Source organism: Podarcis erhardii (assembly GCF_964252035.2).
Source record: "Podarcis erhardii genome assembly, chromosome: 15".
Lineage (NCBI taxonomy): Eukaryota > Metazoa > Chordata > Lepidosauria > Squamata > Lacertidae > Podarcis > Podarcis erhardii.
This window is the reverse complement of record NC_138505.1, coordinates 27,820,519-27,836,366: the sequence shown is the minus strand read 5'-3', so window position 1 is coordinate 27,836,366 and position 15,848 is coordinate 27,820,519. Positions and strand designations below refer to the sequence as shown.

Sequence of the window (15,848 nt, the reverse complement as noted above, 5' to 3'; positions counted from 1 at the left end):
CTTCCCCGAAGAACGGTAGGCCTTCGAGGGTCAGTTTTCTAGCCTGTAGCTGAGCACCCCTCATTCCCTCCAGGCTCATGGTGTAAGCCAGCATGGCAGGGAATGTGCAGCAGGGTCCCTTTTTTGGAAGGGAGGGGAGCAGACTCAGAAGGTGCTGACTCTGGAGGCACCAATTCAGGGGTCCTTGGGGACTGGGGCAGTATCCAGCACCTCTGCTTCTGGTTCAAGTGATCTTGCCAGGCCCTGGTTGGAGTTGGGTGCCCAAGCTGCTGTTCAAGGTGGAGAGGGGGTCACTGAGGGTGTAGCCTTATGAAGCTTTGCCCTCGGGTGGGAAAAATATTGCGCCTGGGAAAGGGAAGTGGGAGTCAACAGACACTCAAGGAATAGTTTTGGAGAAAAGGCTTTTATTTCTACCATCCATGAACTGGTAGAAGGAGCAAGTGTAATAAGTCACAAAAAGCATGCACGAAATTCACAGTCATGTGCACAAGCATATATACCCCTTTCCAGTTCCCTCCTCCTTTCTCCTCCCTCAGGAGTCCTCTGAGCATGAACAGAAAGCTGTCTTGGGACTATTGGACTCTTCCCAGGAAAGGGGTTTCAGAGTGTTCAGATATGTTTCAATCTCTTGTTCTGGCATGGTTCCCGGACAGAAAGTAAATTGCAATGTGGTTCTTTAGCAAGGCCAGAAGGCATGAGAAAGGCCTGAGAAGCAATGGACTGTTCTCTACCTTTGTTACAGCAGAGCGGAATGTTTCTGATGCTTAGCTGCTGAGAAAATGATTTTGAGAAGCTTTGAGCCTGCTTTGGTGGGGGGTGACTTCGGGCCTAGGTGGGGTCACCTGTCTTCACCTTCCTTCAAGGGGAGGGCTATTGATGGCTGCTAGGCCCATAGCTGTCAACCTTCCCTTTTTTTTGTGGGAAATTCCCTTATTCCAGCGCTGCTTCCCGCTGCTATTCTGGATTGTTAGATATCCCATAGACTGTCCCCGGGACAGGTGAGGCTGCTGGTCCCTTATTTTCGAGGCTGCTGATCCCTTATTTTCAAAACTGAAAGTTGACAGCTATGACTAGGCCTGATGGCTATGCTTAGCATCCATGCTTGGAGGCAGCAAGGTTGCCGCTTCGATCCCTGTATCGGATCAAATCCTGCTTGGGGGTTTCACATTGAGGACACATTGAGGACAGGATTGTAGCTGTCAACTTTCAGAGTTGAAAATAAGGGATCAGCAGCCTCACCTGTCCTGGGGACAGTCTCCGGGATATCTAACAATCCGGGATAGCAGCAGGAAGCACTGGAATAAGGGAATTTTCTGCCAAAAAAAGGGAACATTGACAGCTATGGACAGGATGCTGAACTCTGCTTGGTCATGAAGGCTCTTCTTTTGGTCTTGTGACCAGGGCATGGCAGCACTTTCACCCCCTATTCTGTGCCAGCCACCTATGGCAGTCAGAGAAAATGGGCTTTGGGGACACCAGCCCACACTGGCTCACTTTGGAGACACAGAAGTCAACAGGTCTTCTATGGCAAGTCTTCCCATGTGAGAGCGTCATCAGCCAGCCACACACTGTAGAGGTTGCTATCTCTTGGACCTTGGTTCTGTGCAGATGGGTTCTGTGTAGGAGGCGATGCTGTGGACGTGACAGAAACAGCCGCCAAACACTTTTCTCACCTCACGGTGTTGGCGGCGGCCATCTTGAACCCAGAGAAACAGGGAAAGAGAAGCAGGTGAAGGGGTGTCTTTGCAGTCGCAGAGGTCTAAAAGCCAGGGGGAAAGATGTCAACCGCTCCTCCTGGTAGATTCTGCAAATAAAACAGGTTTTTTAAAATCAAGATGGAATGGAAGGAGCGAACATGTAGAAATGGCCCCAGGGAGCTCATGGGCCACATTTCTGAGGCTATTTCTCATTTTTCTGTATGATTCTGACAGAGGAGAGTCCCACTTTTGGAAATAATAATAATAATAATAATAATAATAATAATAATAATAATGTGATTTTATTGTTTATATGCCACCAATCTCTGGGCAGCTTCCAACAAATTAAACATAGTAAAACAGCAAACATGGGCTTCCCTTCTAAAATTCAGATAGTTAATTCCTTGACACCTGACGGGAGGGCATTCCTCAGGGCAGGCATGATTACCAAGAAGTTTTGCCTCCCCTTTCCTGCCCAGGTGACATTCACCAAACCTTTTCATACCTGGGACCCACCTTTAACCTAAACGTGTGTTTAGGGACCCAGTTCTTTCTTTTTTACTGCAACATAAAGGCCATTTCTTAACATTTATTCATTTTTCAACACCAGTTTGTGCTGCTGCTGTGACCCACTTTCCCTTAGGGCCCTAGTCTGCCGACTGAAGGCCAGTCCTTTAAAAACAGGACCTGAGTCCTGGCACCTGCCAAGTTTCCTTCACCAATGCCTACCCCCCCACCCCTGGGGCAGAAAAGAGGGATCCAGCACCTAAATGCCCTTCTCTCTATCCCCCCCGCCGCCGCCCCACAAAGCAGAACCAATAGCAGACTGGAGCCAGGCCAAAGAGTGGCCCACCTGAGCCCAGGTAGCAGAACACCTGGGCCTCTCGTGATTGGCTGGCTATACCTTCCCTAGAACAGGTTGTTTACTCCGTAGGCCAATTGGAGGCTTAGGAAGATGTTTCTGTTGGGGGTGGGGCTTGAGGGTCCCTCAGACACAGCTGGAATCGCCCGGCCGGCCCACCCACCACTGACATAACCTCACCATGGTGCTAGAGCTCTACCTAGATATGCTCTCCCAGCCCTGCCGGGCGGTCTACATCTTCGCCAAGAAAAACAACATCGCTTTCATGATGAAGAACATTGAGATGCTTAAAGGTAACTGGGATTTTTGGGGAGGGGGATTCCTAGTGTCCCTCCCACTTTTTCCTCCCCCAACCGTGACCCGGTAACACCCTTCCCCAAAAGGTTTTTCTGGAACTTAGCCTTTCCCCTGACCTTTCTAGACCCACCTTGTAATAATAATAATAATAATAATAATAATAATAATAATAATAATAATAATAATAAAGTAGTAGTAGTAGTAGTAGTAGTAGTAGTAGTAATAATAATAATAATAATAATAATAATAATAATAATGTATTTATACCCTGCCCATCTGGCTGGGTTTCCCCAGCCACTCTGGGCAGCTTCCAGCAGAACACTAAAATAGCCTATTAAACATTAAAAGCTTCCCTAAACAGGGCTGCCTTCAGATGTCTTCTAAAAGTCTGGTACAGTGGTACCTCGGGTTACAGCCGCTTCAGGTTACAGACTCCACTAACGCAGAAATAGTACCACGAGTTAAGAACTTTGCTTCAGGATGAGAACAGAAACTGGGCCGCGGTGGCAGCGCGGGAGGCCCCATTAGCTCAAGTGGTGCTTCAGGTTAAGAACAGTTTCAGGTTAAGAACAGACCTCCAGAACAAATTAAGTTCTTAACCTGAGGTACCACTGTAGTTGTTTTTCTGTTTGACATCTGGTGGGAGGGCGTTCCACAGGGTGGGTGCCACTGCTGAGAAGGCCCTCTGCCTGGTTCCCTGCAACTTCGCTTCTCGCACACGCACTCAAAATCACAAGGGACACAATTGGTCTCTTCTATAGGCCGCCCCTATGGAGGAGGCAAAAGCTCATGCTCTGCCACGATAAATAATGGAACCTTCCTGTGCAGAAGAAGTCTACCTTAGAGTCATTGGTTGCTAGGAGGAAACAGCAGAGGGGGTGGGTGGGCTGTCTTCATGATCTGCTTATGAGCTTCCCAAAGGGATGGAAAGGGGTGGGGATGGGGGTCCCATCCAGCAGGAGACTTTTTTTTGCTATTTCTTATATTTCCCCACTCAACCCTCCAGAGTGCAAAGCTTTATCAAATTTTGTGGGGGGTTGTGATAGTCTCCGGTTAAGCCTTCAGCCACAGTTGGTGTCCCCTGTCTTCAGGCACCATAGTGCTCCTTTTGAACATAACCCATCAGGCCAGGTAACAGAGTTAATCAGCCAAAAGATGTAAGACTGGAGAGGAGGAGGAGGAGGAGGGGGAGGAGGAGGAGGAGGAGGAGGAGGAGGAGGAGGAGGAAGAAGAAGAAGAAGAAGAAGAAGAAGAAGAAGAAGAAAAGTGCAAAATCCGTGGCAAATTGACAGAAGCACTGCTCTTGTAAAGTAGGAGCATCTTTCTCCACCAGCTGGCCACAAGTCTCCCCCTCTCCCAGGGAAGAACTTGGAACCTAACTGTGTCACCAACTGCCAGCAGATCCATTCCCATAGTGGAAGCTGCTCTGCGGCTTAAACGCCTCCATGGATCTCCCACTAGATGCTGTATCTGCATGGATTTTAATTGTACACAGCTTTGGAAGCCAAACTCCATGGGGGGGGGGGGAGAGGCTGCAGATTTCTGTGGGGCCTCATTGAGTAATGTTTGTGCTTCTGTTTTATCCTTTTCAGGACAACAGTTTAGTGAAGATTTTAACAAGGTGAACATCTTAAGGAAAGTACCAGTTCTGAAAGATGGAGACTTTACTTTAGAAGAGAGGTGAGAGCTCTGCTTTCCACCCATCTTGCTGGGTTTCCCAAGGCACTCTGGGCAGCTTACAGCATATATAAAAACACAACCAAACATCAAATGTTAAAAAAACAGAATATCCTATACAAGCAGCAAACCAACCAATAGATCAATAGAAACCAATAATAATAACAATAATAAACAGTTTAGAGTTATGCCCCAATTAAAATAACCGCCAACCCCAACTAAACATTTAACCAACACCAACCCGACAAAAACAAAACAGGTACAGTGGCACCTCTGGTTACGAACGGAATCCATTCCGGAAACCGCTCATAACATAAGGCACGCTTTCACTAATGGGGCCTCCCGCTGTGTGCACGCCTCTGGTGTGCGATTTCCGCTCGCATCCTGGGGCTAAGTTGACAACTAGGAGCAGCTACTTCCGGGTTAGCGGAGCTCGTATGCTGGAGCGTGTGGAACCAGAGGCATTCGCAACAAGAAGTATCACTGTAGATAGATAGATAGATAGATAGATAGATAGATAGGAAAATGAATAAAAGAATTTGGACCACCTGCTGCTTCTTCCTCTTCTCTCCCTCCCCCCCAATCTCTGTGGGGCAATTTACACCTACTTGGCTAAGGTTATTACCTTAGGAAAGGTGCCCCTGGCAAGGATGCTCCTTCTCCAACTCTGCCTTTTGGCCCCACAGCACCGCCATCCTCCTCTACCTGACCCGGAAGTACAACACACCCAGCCACTGGTACCCACCAGACATGAAGAAGCGGGGCCGCGTCGATGAGTTCCTGGCCTGGCAGCAAAGTACCATCCATGTCAGCTGCTCCAAGATCTTCTGGCTCAAGGTGAGGTTGTGGCTCGGTCCCTCTGCAAGGATTGGCTGGTCCCGTACTCCATGGAGTTTGGCACGCAGTGCAGTGTCTCTTGTTTATTTGATTGATTTTATATACCACCCTATACCCGCAGCTCTCAGGGCAGTCTACAAATTTTGTGACACCAACAAACATCTAAGGGGCAAGACCCAACTGCTCAAACTGTAGGAGAGCGCCTGGTTGGGCTGTGAACAAGTCTCTGACATTTGCCTGACCAAACGAACCCATTTTGGAGGGCAGATATGCCCCCATGACAGTATGCTGTTGGGGCCTTGTAATGTGAAGTGAAGGACATAAGGCAGGAGTTGGTAATGCAGGTGAACTGTGCACAAGCAAGCTGCCAGCTAGCTCTGTTGAGGCTCTTTTTATTGGCACAATATGCAAAACCAGGCAGATACATTTTGGACTGTGACCTTTACACATCTTCCAATCCCAAGATTGAGGGGTGGTACAAGGTTATTTTGGCACCTGTTTCCACCGCATCACTTTCCCCTTGCACAATGTATGATGAAGGAGACAAAGGTCACAGATAGGGCACGGCAGACCACCAAGAGAGCAAAAGGTTAGATAGAGGGCAAGATGTTCTGACAGCTGTGGGTTTGTGGGGGGGGGAAGAGTGTGCTCCGCACCCCAAGGTCATGCGTGCAGACAGCTGAGGCTGCCCGCGGGCGGAGGTGTGCTCCACACACAGCGATCATTCCTACAGTAGTGTTATTCTCTTGTGGTTTGTCCCCATCCCCACCATGGCTCCATTTCTGGATTTTGACCTTTGGTGCCTTTTCCTTGTGGGGCAGGTAGTGATCCCCATGTTCATAAATCAGCAACTGCCTCCTGAGAAGCTCCACGATGTCACAGAGGACCTAACCACCAACCTGCAGAAGCTGGAGGATAAGTTCCTGAGGGACCAACCCTTCCTAATTGGTACCGAGATCTCCCTGGCGGACCTGGTGGCCATCGTGGAGCTCATGCAGGTCAGCCCTGGGGAAATCAAATGAAAAGGAGTCTTCCCTCTCCTGCTCGAGGGCTTCCTTGAAAGGGGACCTGCCTGGAGGTCTTTGGGGTGGAGATCAGGAGGAACAGTGAAGGCCTGATGACTGCATTTGCCCCCTCTCTCCCTCTCCAGTGCATGGGAGCCGGTTGGGAAACCTTCGAGGGCCGACCCAAGCTTCAGGAGTGGCGCAAAAGGGTTGAGGTGTTCCTGGGCAAGGAGCTATTTGCGGAAGCCCACGCACGGATCCTGAACAATCAAGAGATGAGGAACATGACCATTGACCCATCACTCAAAGTCCAGCTGAAGCCCTTTCTCTTGAAGATGATGAAATAAAATGGGCACTACAAGCTCCTCCCTCTGCTTTCTGCTCTGGTATTTCTCAACTACTGGGTTTTTCCGCTTTGCCCAGTCAGGGAGGGGGGTCCACGTTTTCTGCCACGGAGTGACTGGTTGTTATGCAGATGCGAAAGAACTCACTGACACCTTTTTCAAATTAAATGTAGAAAAAAATAACCTGAAATGCTGCAAAAAAATAATAATCCTAGAATAAATCAAGCAATTTTGCAAGCAGTGAATTCAAAGTACAGTGGTACCTCTGGTTACGTACTTAATTAGTTACGGAGGTCCATTCTTAACCTGAAACTGTTCTTAACCTGAAGCACCACTTTATCTAATGGGGCCTCCCGCTGCTGCCGCACCGCTGCTGCGCGATTTCTGTTCTCATCCTGAAGCAAAGTTCTCAACATGAGGTACTGTTTCTGGGTTAGCGGAGTCTGTAACCTGAAGCGTGTGTAACCTGAAGCGTATGTAACCCGAGGTACCACTGTACAAATTGTGGAATTTGGGGAGATTTTGATGAGGGCAAGAAATGAAAGAGGCCTCAGTGATCTCATTATGCTTTCAGGGGGCATAGCTTGAAATGAGGGACATCAGACGGAAAACAACCACAAACGGCTTTTGATGTACAGTAATTTAAAGTTTCTGCTCTTCAGTTCTCGATGGATCACACTGTGTGTGTGTCTCTGTGTCGGTTTTATGCTACAAAGACCTCTGGAGGAAGATCCATCACGTCACAATTGTAGAGTTTGCAGAAAGGCTTTCATAACTGCCTGCAAATATTTGGCTCTTTCTTGGCTGGGTACCATTGTGAGCATCTGTTAGATAGGGAGGAAGGGGAGCAGGAATGTGAGAAGAGGGTGTGGCAGCTTGGTATGGGCTGGGCCCAGGTACAGTACAGGGCACCTTTGCCAAGTCTCCTGGGCTCAGTGCTTCTCACTGTAGCGTTGAGGGCTTTTTTTTTTGCCTTTTACCTAAAGCACCCTCCCCATAACTACTGAGGCATGTGTCTGCCTCATCCTCATTTTAAAGGGGGACTGAAGCCAACATAAAGTGACCACCTTGGATAAAATGATCCCCATGTAAGTCCCCGATGGAGTTTGCCCTTTTCTTTTGTCAATGCTGTTTCAAACAGAAAACCAAAAAGGGAGGGGGGAGACTGCTTTTTGGTTCCTGGTGCCTGGCTGATACCTGGAAATTTGCTCAACGGCAACTAATTTTTCTAGATGACCCCTTTGGGGAAGGAGCGGGGATTGGCAGGCCAAGTCCCTGCCCCTCTCAGATTTGCTGGTTGTCCCCAGAGCCATTTCCCACCCATCTATCTCTACCTGTGTGAAGCAGTTCAAAGAATGAGCGAGTGAGGGGCTCTTTGCCAGCACATGTAGACCCCTAGAGCTGTGGGTCCCTTTCCCTGCTTCCTGATCTATCAACAGAAGAGCCACAGCTCAGTGGTAGGGCGGCTGCTTTGCAGAAGGTGCAGTTTCAGTCCCCCAATGGCACCTCCAGGTAGGACAGGGAATGTTCCCTAGAGAGCCACGGCTGCCAGTCAGTGCGGACAATACTGAGCTACATGGTCATGCTTTGTATGTTCCATCCCACATGTTCAAAACCTTGCTCTGAAGCGCAGAATCACACCCTCCACTTTGGGCTTTAACATTTCAGCCGTGTGCAATGCCAAAATTCGGCTCAGCACCCAATGCAGGCAAACCAGTCGCACTCACCTAAATCTGCATCTGTTCCAGCTATGGGAACATAAAACTCCACCAGCAACTCCTGTCAGTGACATTGGAAGAGTCTGCTGTGCTTTGCAGGGCTCAGCCAGGGGCTTTTGGGGTCAGAAGTCTGCAACATTTCCAGTTGCCCCCCTTTTCAGGAAGCTGTTGCATTGTGGGTCCTTCTACAGATTCCTGCAGTAGGTGAGGTGGTTTTCGAGGATGGTTAAAAGCTGTGTACTTCCAGCTACATTCAGGCTTTTTTCTTTTTAAACCTTGGTAAAGCAGCCAAAGGGACACAGGTGGCGCTGTGGGTTAAACCACAGAGCCTAGGACTTGCCGATCAGGTCGGTGGTTCGAATCCCCGCAATGGGGTGAGCTCCCGTTGCTCGGACTGTACTCCTGCCAACCTAGCAGTACAAAAGCACGTCAAAGTGCAAGTAGATCAATAGGTACCGCTCCGACGGGAAGGTAAATGGCGTTTCCGTGCGCTGCTCTGGTTCGCCAGAAGCGGCTTAGTCATGCTGGCCACATGACCCGGAAGCTGTACACTGGCTCCCTTGGCCAATAAAGCAAGATGAGCGCCGCAACCCCAGAGTTGGCTACGACTGGACCTAATGGTCAAGGGTTCCTTTACCTTTTTAAAGCAGCCAAACACTTTGCGGGGATGGGGGATTAGTGCATAATGCTATGCACAAGAGAGACCTCGGCCAGCTCTACCAAGTGGACAGTTTACTTTTTAGAGAATAGGTAAGCAGTAAAAGGGTGAGCATAAAAATGACCTTGAGGTTTCATTGCCCTTTTGGAAGGGGAGGGGAGGAAACCCTGGATCAAGAGGCAAAGCTGCAGCAACTGTTTTGGCTTCTCTCCAATTATGATTCCTGCCTCTGGCACCTACCTGCCAGCAAAGTGCTTTACGACCCTTCTGACCCTCATGGTAATAACTCTGGGGCTTTGGCCTTATATTCCCTGCAGTCATGGCTGAGTCTCATCTTCAAGAAACAAGCACTGGAAGTGAACACATGTGTTTTTTAATTGTTCATGGGATGCGACTCGATGGCTTTTCGAGAAAACAAGACACATAAAAGAGAACTCCCACTGCAGCAGAGGGAGCTCAGGCAAAACGAAGGTGGTGGGGCAGCAAGAGACCTTTCCCTTGTGTCCTTTTTGAGAAGTGGGTCTGAAGAGAAAATGAGTAACTCCCCTTCCCCCCAAGAGAGGGGTCCCAGGAGCTGGGGATGTTGGCACTGGACTTCGGAGGTCTTTGGCCAACTCACAAGAAAGTCATGACCGTCCCATTCTTGCCAATCTGCCAAGGTTCCAGTGGGTAAAATCGGATGTTGATCCTGTGGGGGGTGGGAGAGGATAAGGAAAGTCATGGCAGGCAGTGAAAAAAGGCACTCAAGGTTGTGTACGGCAGTGGCTGCCCCTGCCACAGAAAGTGTCCTCCAATCTTTTCCCTGCCTTCTACTCTGCACCACTGGGGCTGGTCTTCTTCCTGAATGCTTGGGGAGCAGCAAGTGCCAACTTGAATAAAATACATGGGGGGGGGGCAGTTAAGCCCTGCATAATTGATCACAGAGTGTGGTGAGCACACCCCATTTGAATGGCAATGCGTATCCACTGGGGGGGCAACCCCCTAATAAATAATAATAATAATAATAATAATAATAATAATAATAATAATAATTTATTAATTATACTCCACCCATCTGGCTGGGCTTCCCCAGCCACTCTGGGCGGCTTCCAGCAAAATATTAAAATACAGTAATGCATCAAACATTAAAAGCTTCCCTAAACCGGGCTGCCCTCAGATGTCTTCTAAAAGTATGGTAGTTGTTCTCTTTGACATCTGGTGGGAGGGCGTTCCACAGAGCGGGTACCACTACCGAGAAGGCCCTCTGCCCGGTTCCCTCAAATATTTTATTGGGGGGCCCAAACCTATTCCATGGGTATAGCCAGGAATTTTTTTTGGGGGGGGGAGAACTCTGTTAGGGGGGCAGAACCGATATGATTGATCCATTAGTTAAGTATTCCCATTGTTAAACTTGATGGGGGGGACTGCCCCCACAGGGCTACACCCATGGACCCCTCGGCCCCTAGGAGTTTGCTCCTAGGGAGGAGGAGGCAGTCACAGAGTGTCAAAAGGTGCTGTGGCAGGGTTGGGAGCAGCTTCTTCTAGCCGGCTATAACCTTCCTCCCGCGATAGAGGAAAGGCGGCGAGGAGGGAGGAGAAGTGGGCGCGCTCTGGAAGCTGGAGATCACCCAAGGAGAGCACGTTGGCGGCGCCGGGGATTGCCAGGAGCTGCCTCGACTTCCAGGCCTCCTTGCCTACCCGGGGCTCGATCCTCCCTCCCTCCCTCCCGACTCGCCTGTCGGGGCCGAGGCCCAGCTCCTTGGTGAGGAAGTCGAAGAGGCGGGCGCTGTGGCCCTTGTTCTGCTCGGCCGTGCCCACCACGCCGATGGAGGAGACGACCAGCTGGGCGCATGGAGCCGCAGACCCCGACAGCACCATCGCCGCGTCGCTGCGCACCGTCACGTTCACCCGCTGGGACCCAGAGGAGGGAAAAAAGACAGTGAGTCTCTGCCGGGATCCCGATCCCTGCGCCCCCGGGGTGGCCGGCCGGCAGCGCCCCCTCACCTCCTGGGGCTTGTCCAGGATGGTGGCCACGGCGGCGCACAGCTTGGCCGGCAGATCGCGGGGCAGCCGCGCCGCCGGGAGGCTCGTCTCCAGCTCCACGAAAGGCATCGCGGCTCAAGAGAGGCGGCGGCTACCGGGTACCGGGTCCCTTTGCGCGGCCGCCGCTGCCTCCTCCTCCTCCTCCGGACTTCGGCATTGGCTACGCGGGGAGACTCGCCCCCTCCGGACCGGCCCCCTTCGGGGCGGGGTCGCGGCTCCCGGCGCTGGGAGGAGCCGATCGGCTGCGGGACACGGCGGGCAGAGCCCCGTTTTCTCCTCCCCTCCCCGGAGACGGTTTCCTTAAGGGCTTGCAGGCAGCAACCCGTCGGCGAGCCACGGATGCTGCCAGTCCGTGCAGGCAGCACGGAGCCCGATGGAGCCCCGGAGTAGGATTCCCGTGCTCCGATCCGCCCTTGGCCTCAGCAGAGCGCAGATCCCAGGCGGGAGAAGGCGGGGCCGCGGTTCCTCGCTGGGATCTGGCGCTTCTCGGGCAGGGACGCAGCAGCAGCAGCAGACGGGCCTTGCTCCGGCTGGGCGGCGGAGATAATTAATAATAATAATAAATAATAATAATAATAATGATGAATTTTATTTATACCCGGCCAAAGCCGGGCTCAGGGCGGCTAACACCAGTAAAATTACAATAAAAACATAATGGGGGGGGGGACCCCAATTTAAAATACAGGTTAAAAAGCAAAATAAAATGCAGCCTCATTTTAAAAGTAGCTTTGCACGGCTTGGAGAACAGCTGCAAACGGAGCAGCGCCCCAAACCTCCTTTGGGGGTTCAAGAATGCAGGGATATGCAGGTGTCCCATACGGGGATCGAACCTGCAAGGAGCCCCTTTCTGGAAATGCACAAGGGGTAGCCGCTACCATCACGCAGCATCTCCAAGGAGGGCTGGCAATGTCTCCTTCCCGAGACCCTCCGCTGCCACGAGCCTCGTCGTCTCACGGCGGAACAGCCCCTCTCATTTTTTTATTGGGTTTAGGGCGGCCTTTTTGGCGGGAAAACACACAGCGCAGCCTCGGTGGGGACCACGCCCTCTTTTCGCCCCCCCTCCCCTCGAGGCCACCCCCACCTTCCCCACCCCCACACAGCATCCCGCTTCCTTATTGGGCGGCCGCCACGGACCAATAAGGAGCCGCTTTGCTTGAGGCGGCCGCTCTTCCCGGCGCCTCTGCTCGGCGCCCTGACAGGCGGGAGTCCAGCCGGTACAGCCTGCGCTGACGTGACGCGTCCGGCCCGCCGCACCTGCTGGGTTTCCGCCTGGGCTCGCGTGGGCGGCACCGGTGGGCGGCAATAGGGGCCCTTCCTCCGTCCTTCAGGTGCTGAGGCGCCCCGCCTGGCTGTCAGTCAGGCCTCGCACCCGCCCCGGAAGTGGGGGGCGGGGTGCGCTGGAGCGAGGTGCCAGACCCCGCCAAGGCGTTGTGTCAGCCGAAGGCTCAGTAAGCCCTCGCCTTCTCCCGCTTCCTGTCTTAAAAGGCCATGAAGCGCCCCTCCCCCTCCCCTTCCCGTCAATCTTTCATTGGTAAGCTTCTCAGCGGCAGAACACTTGGCTTTGCAGTGCTCAGCACCTCGAGCCTGCAGGTGCTGGGGCCCAGCCTTCTCTGCGAGCCTGGGCAGCTGTTGCCAGTCAGAGCAGCCAGCAGATGGGCAAAGAGGCTGGTATCTTTCTCCGTTCCCGCCAGTGCTGCTGCCCTGCCTCTTGAGCTCTGGTTCTGCTGCAAAGGCCTGCTGACCTGACCCATGCTCTGCAGCCCCGGGCAGCATGGACAAAAGACTTGCAGGCAGAAGGGACTGGCCCTCAGGTCTTTGGTATCCCTAGGTGGGGGTGGGAGAGACTCCCTGCTTCAAATCCTGGAGAGCAGCTGCCCTGTCAGTGCTGTGCTGGGTGGACATGGTTCTCCCATTTGCTGTAATGGAACAGCCTCTGTTGTCTTGTTGTTTGCTTGGGTGACATTATATTGATGGTGGTATATAAAAGCATTGGTTTGGGCCTTTTGTTCATATATGTATGACGCCCAAAGGATTGTGCTTCCTCTGCGTAAGTGGACACTCTTCCTAAATCGATTTTTGAGATGGGAAGGGAGCTCAGTTTGTTTTGGGAGTATCTGTAGATGCACCATGTCTTCTGGCTTCACAAGCTCACTCTGGGTTTCCACATTTCGTTTACTTCCCATAACAGGAGCTTGAGAAATCTCTTGCATTTCTCAACTAATAGACATCTATTAGTTTGGGATGTCTCAGGGTTTCTTTTAAATCCAACTGGAAGTAATATTTAAGTGTTTCAGCAAGCATTTGCCCTTCTGTGGCAATGTGCTCTGTTGCAGGGCAGACGATTCTAGTTTGATCAATAAATTATGTGGGTTTTGCTCCTTAGATTCATCAGTGAACCAAACCAACAGAGGTGGCGAATGGCAACACTGAGTCTCTTCAAAGATGGTAAAGTAGCCATTGACTCCTTTATTTAGAAAAAAATGTGGCGGCAGGTCTCAGTGAAAGCTGGATACTCTTCCCCCTAGATACTTCTGGCTTGCTCTTCTATTTGTGTGGGAACTCCGCTTCTCTTTCCCCTTTGTATTCTAATCTGGTGTTGGTGCATGCTTTTAGAATGTTACTTCTACGTTAACTCTTCATACAGAAGTTAGTAACTGTAATCCAAATGGCTTCACTATTCCTTGGCAAGGTGGCTGTATCTTCCCTCTGGCTCTCTTCCTTGAACAATGGTTACTGATGTCCCATATTATGCCCCTACTATTTGTTAATGGGTGTTTTGACGGAGAAACTGCTGAAATTCTGGTAGTAAGTCAGAGACCACCCATTGCAATGGATTTATCAGCAGCACACACTACTGCTTTTTTGTCCCACTCCTAGATCAGGATTGCAGCATTGAATGCCAGTTCCACTGTTGAAGATGACCATGAAGGGACCTTTAAAAGCCACAAAACACAGACAAAGGAGGCACAAGTAAGCAAAGTTCTGCTGTTAACCCTGAGCTGGTGTTTTCTTCTGCTCTGAGCAAAGTCGGTTAATTAGAATGTCAATTTTGATCTCTAGGAAGCAGAAGCATTTGCCTTGTATCATAAAGCTTTGGACCTTCAGAAACATGACCTCTTCGAAGAATCTGCCAAAGCTTACCATGAACTGCTTGAAACTCGCCTCCTGCGAGAGGTGAGTGAAATGGGATCAATAGGCTTTCCTCTTACTAGGTGGTGTGGGGTGTGTGGTCCGCTCTCTGCTACAAGCACTCACTTTGTGGAGACCTACAGCAATCTCAGGCTCAATCATGAGAAGGTCTCTTGTTGAGCTGAGGCTTGGGGAGTTTGATGGCCCTAAGTTTGCCAGGTTGTGAGCCACCAATAACATACCAGTGGGATGAAGCTCCTGAGTGGGGGCAAATGTCAGAGTATCTTTGTGAAATACACACTGAATCATGGCCAGCATTTTTTAGGTCAGTGGGCATCAGGATTATTCAATAACCTGATGAGCATTTGAATTTGAATGCTCATCATAGGACAGTAGTGTGATGATCCACTCTTCATTTTTATAAGAATTTCGACTTTAGATGCTGTTTCACTAAAAAGCCGCTTGTTTTCAACAATCTCCACTGATTGTTGGGGGCTCTCCAGGGTCTTTCCCTGTTAGCTGCTACCCGAGATACCTGTTTCACTGAAGATGGTGCCTTGCGTCTTCCGCATGCAGAGCATCTGCTCTTCTGCATGAAGATTTGAGTGGTTGGATAATAGATATCCATTTCTAGAGGTGGTTAAGCAGCTCGCTGGGCCTTCAACCCTCTGGGGTTTCTTAATAAGCAGAGAGAGGGCAACCCCTCCCCCCAGTATTTGTTGTAGTGGGTCTGTGGGCTATTTGATACTGATTGTATTTTACAACAGTGTTTGCTTTTTGAAGTCCCTTGGGTGCTCTGGAATGATGCACGCTGGCACCTTGGGGGTTTGTAACCGTTCTGTGTTATTAATGAAGGTTTTTATCTCAAACTGCGTCTCTCATCTACAATTTTCAGGCATTTCCATCTGGTGATGAGAGGGAGGGCTTAAAGCACCCAGGCTTGATGCTAAAGTATTCTACTTACAAAAACTTGGCTCAGCTCGCAGCACAGCGCGATGACTTTGAGACAGCCATGGAGTTCTACTTGGAGGTACGGGCATCTCTCCTTCGCACTCACCAGGGCCAGAGTTTCTGCCTCACATGCATTTAATGCTGCAGCAGAGAGGATCTTGGGGGGCTAAGCCGCAACACTCAGCCATGAGGAAGGCGAGGCTTGGTGGGCCGGATCCAGGATACACCACTCTTACACTAGAGCCTTGTAACCCCAAACTGTTAGTGCAACTTCCAGGTTCCATTGTGGGTACAATTTACACTTGTGTGTGTATGTGAAAGTGTATTGTTATATATTGTGTTATCCAGGCTGTAATGCTAGACTCGACAGACGTCAACCTGTGGTATAAGATTGGGCATGTGGCACTCAGACTGATGCGCCTGCCTCTGGCACGCCATGCCTTTGAAGAAGGACTCACCTGTAATCCAGACCACTGGCCTTGTTTAGATAACCTTATTACAGTTCTCTACACACTCAGTGACTACACAAGTAAGTTGTATTCATTTTGTTTTATTTTTCCAAATAAAGCTCATCACATCTGTTGCTACAAGCAGCTGCTGGAGTTGCTGTTTTTATTGCTTGGGTTGGTGTTGCTCACTTTTGGGGTGTTGG

General features: G+C 50.5%; 3 protein-coding genes across 3 annotated transcripts in view; 2 read left to right on the top strand and 1 right to left on the bottom strand.

Annotated features, from left to right (window-relative positions):
- The first annotated feature begins 2,485 nt into the window (after positions 1-2,485).
- On the top strand, positions 2,486-6,746 carry LOC309330918 (glutathione S-transferase theta-1-like). Its single transcript, XM_081842869.1, has 5 exons — positions 2,486-2,852; positions 4,449-4,536; positions 5,220-5,370; positions 6,192-6,368; positions 6,521-6,746. Exons 1-5 carry the CDS (start codon positions 2,741-2,743, stop codon positions 6,719-6,721), a joined length of 729 nt encoding a protein of 242 aa, XP_081698995.1. The 5' UTR covers positions 2,486-2,740; the 3' UTR covers positions 6,722-6,746.
- A 2,699-nt stretch (positions 6,747-9,445) lies between these two features.
- LOC309330931 (D-dopachrome decarboxylase-like) lies at positions 9,446-11,283 on the bottom strand. The gene is made up of 3 exons (XM_081842888.1): positions 11,078-11,283; positions 10,809-10,984; positions 9,446-9,782 (listed from the first exon to the last, which is right to left on the bottom strand). The coding sequence occupies exons 1-3, from the start codon at positions 11,183-11,185 to the stop codon at positions 9,710-9,712; spliced, it is 357 nt and encodes a 118-aa protein (XP_081699014.1). The 5' UTR covers positions 11,186-11,283; the 3' UTR covers positions 9,446-9,709.
- Positions 11,284-12,258: 975 nt separating this feature from the next.
- Positions 12,259-15,848, top strand: part of CABIN1 (calcineurin binding protein 1) — a 63,228-nt gene continuing 59,638 nt past the window's right edge. Inside the window, exons 1-6 of the mRNA XM_081840744.1 lie at positions 12,259-12,647; positions 13,500-13,561; positions 13,994-14,086; positions 14,177-14,290; positions 15,141-15,275; positions 15,545-15,725. Of these exons, the coding sequence (XP_081696870.1) occupies positions 13,559-13,561; positions 13,994-14,086; positions 14,177-14,290; positions 15,141-15,275; positions 15,545-15,725 (526 nt within the window). The 5' untranslated portion in view covers positions 12,259-12,647; positions 13,500-13,558. The remainder of the gene's footprint in view (positions 12,648-13,499; positions 13,562-13,993; positions 14,087-14,176; positions 14,291-15,140; positions 15,276-15,544; positions 15,726-15,848) is intronic.